The 7,732-nt window shown below is 46.9% G+C and overlaps 1 protein-coding gene across 1 annotated transcript; it reads left to right on the top strand.

Annotated features, from left to right (window-relative positions):
• Positions 1–399: 399 nt before the first annotated feature.
• Positions 400–2,440, top strand: LOC123258299. Its single transcript, XM_044718170.1, has 2 exons — positions 400–982; positions 1,095–2,440. Exons 1-2 carry the CDS (start codon positions 400–402, stop codon positions 2,438–2,440), a joined length of 1,929 nt encoding a protein of 642 aa, XP_044574105.1.
• Positions 2,441–7,732: the final 5,292 nt, after the last annotated feature.

Below are 7,732 nucleotides of genomic sequence, written 5' to 3'. Positions count from 1 at the left end.
GCGACGACATGAGGGCGCAGAAGATCCTGGAGGACACAACGGTGCGAGTTGGCCACCGATACCAGACGGGATTATTGTGGAAAACGGATAACATTGTGCTGCCACGTAGTTATGATATGGCGTACAATAGATTCGCCCAAGAATATTCCCGGATTGTTAATGATTATGTCATTATGTCAGCCAGCCACGGACGACTTCAGGTTTCGAGTGAAGTACCACAAAGTCGCCCCCGTCGTGTCCGATGGGAAGAGAATTGCCACGAAAAGGGAATTCTTGAGTATGGTCATGTCAACGTTCGACCCCTTGGGATTCCTGTGTTGTCTAATGATAACAGCGTAGTTGTTGCTGCGAGAGGTCTGGAGGAGGAAGATCTCATGGGATGAACCACTACCGGCTGAGATGTACAACGCCTTTATGGATTGGCGAAAAGAGATGGAGAAAGTGGAACGTTTTCGGTGCCCACGTCACTACTTTGGATCCGGGCTGGTGAAGACTGTCGAGATGCACGTATTTGTGGATGCGAGTCAGTCGGCATTGCAAGTGAGGTTCGTGTGCGCAAAGACGAAGTGTGCACCGATGCGAACGATGACGATTCCACGGTTGGAGCTGCAGGCAGCAGTGCTAGGAACGAGGTTGATGGACACAATCAGACAGGACCATAGTGTGGCCATTGCAGAGACTGTGCTATGGACGGATTCGAAGACAGTGCTGCGTTGGATTGTCAGCACACACTGGCGCTACAAGCAGTTCATAGGGAACAGAGTAGACGAGATTCTGGAGTCGACGAAGGTGGCCCAATGGAGATGGCTACCATCCGCCGACAACGTGGCAGATGATGCAACTCGAGCGCAACGCAGCGTGGACCTAAGCGAGGAGTCACGCTGGTTAAGAGGACCGGCATTCCTGAGGAGACCAGCGGGCAGCTGGCCAGGAACTGCACCCACCGACGAAGCGGATGCAGAAGACGAAGAGGAGATGCCGGGTGAGTTCGTGCTTGTTGGCGCGAGTGACCCGTTTATATCGCTGGAGAGATTCTCAAGCTACAGACGATTGCTGAGGACTACGGTTCATACGTCGATGCCGTGGACAACGAGATGAGCTGGAGAACTACGGCCTCAATGTAGCTGAGTGTGAAGCAGCTGAGGACTTGTTATTCCGTAGAGCACAACGTGAGGCGTTCCCCGATGAGGTGCAGGCCGCAGAGAAGGACTTGGACGTCGCTAAAGGAAGCGACATATGTGGACTGGCGCCATACCTAGATGGCAATGGAATCCTGCGAGCGTATGGCAAGATCGATGCGGCGCTATGTATACCTTACAGCGCCAGGAGGCCACTGATCCTCTCCCACCGGCATGGTCTCACGGAGATGATTGTGCGCGACGCCCATGTGAGGATGAAGCATCAAAACGTGGATGCTACGATGGCGGAGATCCGGACCAGGTTCTGGATTACGAGACTGCGGAGAGTGCTTCGTAATGTGATCTCGGGATGCAGCGAGTGTAAGCTGCACAGAGCACGGCCGATGCCGCCAATTATGGGACCCCTGCCAGATGATCGTTTGGATGCCTATGGCTGGCCGTTTAAGAGCACAGGCCTCGACTACTTTGGGCCGCTGCTAGTGACCGTTGCTCGGCACCAGGAGAAACGATGGGTGGCCTTGTTTACGTGCCTGACGACCAGGGCGATTCATCTGGAACTGGCACATGACCTGTCGACTGATTCCTGCATACTTGCAATCAGGAATTTCATCTGCCGTCGAGGGCCTGTACATAGACTGCGCAGCGACAATGGCAGGAACTTCGTTGGAGCAGACAGAGAGGCCAAGAGATTTGCGGAGATCTTCGAACCCGAGAGGATCCAGTCGGAGCTGTCAAGCAAAGGAATTGAATGTATCTTAAACTGCCCAGCGAACCCGTCAGAGGGTGGAGTCTGGGAGCGAATGGTGCAGTGCGTGAAGAGGGTGCTACGCCACACAGTGAAGGAAGTGGCGCCGAAGGAGCACGTCCTGGAGAGTTTCCTGATAGAGGCGGAGAATGTCGTTAACTCTCGTCCACTCACCCATTTGCCAGTGAGTGCGGACCAGGAAGCCCCTCTCACGCCCAACGATCTCCTCAAGGGAGCAGCTTGCCCACCGGATACCCCCGGCCTGGATGGAGGCCTCGTCAAGGAAGGAGCTACGCGGAAGCAGTGGCGCGTGGCAAGGATGTTGAGAGACCGATTCTGGAGGAGGTGGGTCTTGGAGTACCTACCCACGCTGACACGGAGAGATGCCGCAGAGAGAAGCCGATTCAACGAGGAGACATTGTCTTCGTTTGCGATCCAGCCATTCCGCGTCAAGACTGGCGGAAAGGCGTCGTGGAGGAGACCTTTGCTGGAACGGATGGTGAGGTCAGACGAGCCCGCGTTAGGATCATGGATGGAGATCGGACCCGCTGGATAATGCGCCCCGCTTCAAAGTTGGCGGCTTTGGATTTGAGTGAAGAAGTTCTTCACGGAGGTGGGGATGTCGCGGATCGATAATCGATAGTTAGTATTTAAGTAGAATTTTGTTTTTGTGCACTCATGAAGAGATTGGGCACACTAGGATAGAAAATAATGGCGCGTGTGGTGAATTTGTGATTGTTGTCATAGAGTGTGGGAGGTTAAACTGCGGTAAGCTTTTGTAATTTTATCATTCTTCTTACCCTAACATGTATCCCCATAGAATAAAACATACGTTGTACGCATACACATTGGCTTGTGTTTTGGAAGCGGGTTGCCCCATCGCCGCCGTACATTTGTTTAAGGCATCTCCCACACGAGAGACGACAGATGGGACTGTCTACGGTTTCGTTTTGGGCAATCTAATCCTATTTTGATAAGAATCGGCCAACTATATCCTATACCTGCCATATAACTGAACGATCGGAAATGGCACAACCTTTCTATTTTTAAAGATGCTTGGGGCTGTTTCCAATATTTTTATTAGAAATTTTGTTGATGGTGAAATTCTCATAAGGATCGGACAACTATATAGGATCCGATATGTATAACAATAATATAAGCTTCTGCTTAACTGCAAGGGTATATCAACTTCGGCTCTGCTTGAAGTTAGCTTTCCTTTCTTGATTTTTTTTTTATAATTTATTATATAGTGGAACTCTTATAAGGATAGGCCTCTCATCTGTTAATTTGTTAAAATAATATGGTTTCCCACAACTACGAAAAAATTTTTTATTTTAAATACATTTTTCGGCAAATTTTTAATTACAATTTTTAAACTAACCAAATTCCAAAACCTTTGAAAATTAAAAATAAATATAACTTCAGAACCACTGAAGCTATCGAAAAATTCTTTACGTCTTTGGAAAGGTTTTTAATTATTCCACCTTCTTGAATGTCAAAATCTATAGAGTTAAAAAAAAAGAGTTTTGATGTTTATCCTTACAATTAAAGTATTGCTAACTGTGTGAATCGCCTGTCCTGAGGTTACTTCCATATATATATATTCTATATATTATGCGTTCTGTTTTAAATAATTGAAGATCAATATATACAAAAAAACAACTGATATCATATAAAAAAACCTCTTGACGAGGTAAAGTACCGGTGACGAACCTGCATGCGAAACCTGCATAGTGACGAAAATATGCTATATCGGTGTACAAAATTGCAAATAAAAAATATTCTTGTTCGGCACGTGCTTCCGGTGTCCAAGCCGCCGTATTACCGAAGACTTGTTCTACCTTGATATTAGGAGCTGATTCCGGTCGCACTGGCCCCATCACAATCCATCCCAGCGCGGTATTCTTTAGTAGGGGCTGTCCTTCTCCCAAATATGCCTGTTGTGGCCTCATAAGCTGGGAGATGATTTCGGCGCCCAACAACAGATCAATATTCTTCTGGGGCTGTGTAAATTCAGGATCGGCTAAACGCAACTAAGGTGAGATATTTCTTGGCTCTTGAATAGGGTGGGATGGTTGATTGGGCATTATTTCCGGTAGTACAACGACGTTGATTTGATCTTTGAAGTCAGTGATGATAGGGTCACCAAAGCCTTTTTTCGTGATCTTTTAGTTGCTCCTCCCAGTGCAGCGATGTTCAAGGTTGATGGCTCCAATTGTAGTCCATGTGTCTCAGCCATCGTTCTGGTGATTATGTTAATCTGTGATCCAAAATCTAGGATTGTGCGGCATTGCTGAGGGGTTCCGGCTGGTCCATGTATTGCCACTTGGGCAGTTGGTAACAGAACGGTGGGCTTATCTGTAAGCAGGGCTGTGGCTAAACACAAAACTCGTGATGAATTGGATCGAAGTGGAGTGGTTGACGTATTTTTCTGCATTGTTTCTTGACTGGTTGACTGACGCTTCAGAGATTGTCGATTGGATGGATCGGTGACGGCTAGTTCAAAAGATGACAGCGTGTGTGGGTCTTCTTTCCTCAATCTTTCCTCAATTATGTGTATCAAGATTGGCTCCCAATTGTCTGTTGACACCTTGAGTGCGTTGAGAGTGGCGATCGTTCGGAGCACGGTATCATGTAAGCTGCGCAGCTGGTCCGCTGATCCATTTGTTCTGGGGTGTCCGAAAAGTTCTCAGCCGTTAATTTTGGAATCGATTCTTAAGTTGTTGCCAGGCATCCTGGTAACTGGTCTGTCCGCCAATTGACGTTGAGATTAGGTTTTTGCTTCACCTGTTACATGATTCTCCAAATGACGGAGTTTTACTGCCTCGCTGTAGTCTTGATTGTGGATGCATTCCGCAAAAATTTCGTAGAATCGTAGCCAATGTCGGTAGTCCCCGACAAACTTGGAAATTTCTACTGGTGATATTGCAAACGGAGGTGCGATCGCGGGTTTCATAGCTCCTTCATGTGTTGTCTGACGTGTGTGGACACTTCCCGTCTTTCGGTGCGGTAGCACACTGACATTTTTAGAAAGAACGGTTAATTTTCCAGACAAACCTAGTATGCCACCAAGAAGCTTGGACAATTTTGAAGATTTGTTTACTTTTCCTCCATTTTTGTTGTTATGGCTTGGTCAGATGGTCGTCCTGGCCGTCCACTCTTACTTTGTCCTTTTTCGTATCGGATCGTATAATGGTTTTGCTACCCCGGCGAACTATCAGATTCGTCTCTGGGACGAATCTCCGATACCATGACGCCATCCCAATGAACTGATGTAGCCCCTTCAGGTTTGTTGGGGGTATCAGCTCTGAAATCGCCGCAACCTTTCCGGGCTCCATGCCAATTCCCTGACTCGATATCCGGTGGCCCAGGTAGAATAGCACTTCCCTGAAGAAATGGCATATTCGTTAGGCCTGAGGATCGGACAACATCTATTTTTCATCCCCCTATTTGTTCTCCCGCCTTCTTCGGTCGATAATTTATCAACTACGAATATCAGTTATCCCGGCTCCAGTTATCACTCCGGTCTCCTATCTTACTCACTATACATTTTTAGCCATTTTGTATTGTTTACGTATTACTGTCGCAATGCCAGAAAAAGGAAAAGGGGCCAATTTGAGTCTTCGAACGGCCAAATCCACAACCGAGCGAAATAGAAGAGCACGAAGATCAGGCGAACAAATCGAAGAAGATAATGCAAATGCGCGTATGAGCATGCCGCAGTTGCGTCAATCAGAATCGCAAGAGGCACGAGATGAACGTAGTCAATAAAGACAACTGCAACGAAGAGAAGCACGCAGATTCATAGTTAATCGACTTAGAAGAAATGACCAACAACGCTAACAAGTTCATCGAGCATTTACATCAGGGGCAGGAAAAGTAGAACTACCCGTGATATATTAGATAAGCTGCTACCTAACTCCAAGGGTATACAAAACCCGGGGTGGGTTAGCTTTCCTTTCTTGTTATACCCTTGCAGAGGGTATTATAATTTTGGTCAAAAGTGTGCAACGCAGTGAAGGGACATCTCCGACCCTATAAAGTATATATATTCTTGATCAGGATCACCTCCTGAGTCGATATGAGCATGTCCGTCTCTCTGTTTCTACGCAAACTTGTCTCTCAGTTTTAAAGCTATCGAGTTGAAACTTTGCACACATGCTTCTTTCCTTTGCAGGCAGCATATAAGTCGGAACGGCCGGGATCGGTTGACCATATTCTATAGCTGCCATATAACTGATTGATCGGAAATGCTATAACTTCGTTGTTTTTCAAGTTAGAAGGATGGGAGTTTCAATGGATTCCTCATTTGTCAAAATAATTCGATATGCCAAATTTACGATCCGCTATATACCTAATAATATAAGATGCGTGGAGCAACCTAGCGGACTGCGACTCAACTGCAAGGGTATATAAACTTCGGATCCGCCCGAAGTTAGCTTTCCTTTCTTGTTTTTTTTATCTCTTTTTTAGTGTGCGTTTTTGTTAAAATTTTTTTTTTCCAACTTTTTTTTGATTTTACCGTTTGGCCTTTTTTTTATCCTAATCCGGGTGACGTAGCTCCATCTGCAAGTCTTCTTCCGCCTCCTTTTCTAGATTGCGTCGCAGCTCTGGCGGCCAAATCTTCTGCGGCACTACTCCTCCGTCTCCTGCCGAGTCTGACCTTTTCCCATGCTTGGATCTCAGCAAAGGTCCTAAGAAATCCGCACATACCGTCGCCCAAGGCTCCTCTGGAATCTGTTTCAGCATTTTCCCTGCGGCCTGTATCTGACTTGGTTTTTTACCGCATGCATGTTTCGCACTGTCTGACATATTGCCTTTTGTCCCCCTTATGTGCATCCCTGGCCAGAAGTACCTAAATGTCCCGCTGTTGGTGCGTCGTTGTTCTCCATCAGCACCTGCAGTCTGATGTCAATCGTCAAACACACATCTTCCATGATACCACTTCTTCGTTTTCGGCTCTATGTGGAACATTTACCGACATGTACCGACCAGGCCCTTTTTTATTAATGTACTCTGGACTTTTTTGTGGGCTTTCTGGTATTTTCTTCTGCAGAGTGCTTATCCATATGCAGTTTAAAGACACATCTCGCAATCTATCCTAGTGGGCTTTCTTGGTCGTCCTGGCCGTTCACTCCTACTTTGGCCCTTTTCGTAGGAGATCTTATAATGGTTTTGCGACCCATCAGATTCGTGTCTATGACGAATCTCCGATACCATTAAGCGATCCCAATGAACTGACGTAGCCCCTTCACGTTTGTTGAGGGTTTCAGCTCTGTAATCGCCGTAACTCGATATCCGGTGGCCCAGGTACAATAGGTACAAAGCGCGGTTCCTCCTTCTCCTGTCTACTGCCGGCTGACTGAGATTCCTGCGTGGTTCTGTGGAGGCTTGCCTATTGAACGCCTATTTTTCTATTTGCCAACTCTTCGAACTTTTCGGCTAAGCTCATAACCTCTTCTATCGAAGCACATGCGTTTGGCCTTATGAACAAATTCATGCGTGGCATGTAGTTTTCAACCTGCCTTTCTATAACCCTCTTTGTGGATTTCCCTAGTGGCTTCATTAGAGATTGAAGGTCCACCATATACTTTTTGAAGGGTTCCCCTCGTTGCTGCTTCCGCTGCCGAATTTGGGCTCCCAACTTTTCGAGGTAACCTTTCGGCAGGAAGGTCTCTGAACTCCTTCCAAGTTTGAAACTCCTCATCGTTCATTATAAACCATCTCTGCGCTCTGCCCTGGAGTAATTCCGGCATTGCCCGCGGGATCGTGTTTATGTATGTTTTAGCGGACCATGCTACTCGGTCCACGAATTCTAGTGGATCTTCCGTTCCGTCAAATCGGAATA

The sequence above is a fragment of the Drosophila ananassae genome, unplaced genomic scaffold (assembly GCF_017639315.1).
Source record: "Drosophila ananassae strain 14024-0371.13 unplaced genomic scaffold, ASM1763931v2 tig00000115, whole genome shotgun sequence".
NCBI lineage: Eukaryota > Metazoa > Arthropoda > Insecta > Diptera > Drosophilidae > Drosophila > Drosophila ananassae.
The sequence above is the reverse complement of the archived record's forward strand: the minus strand, read 5'-3'. Positions and strand labels throughout refer to the sequence as shown.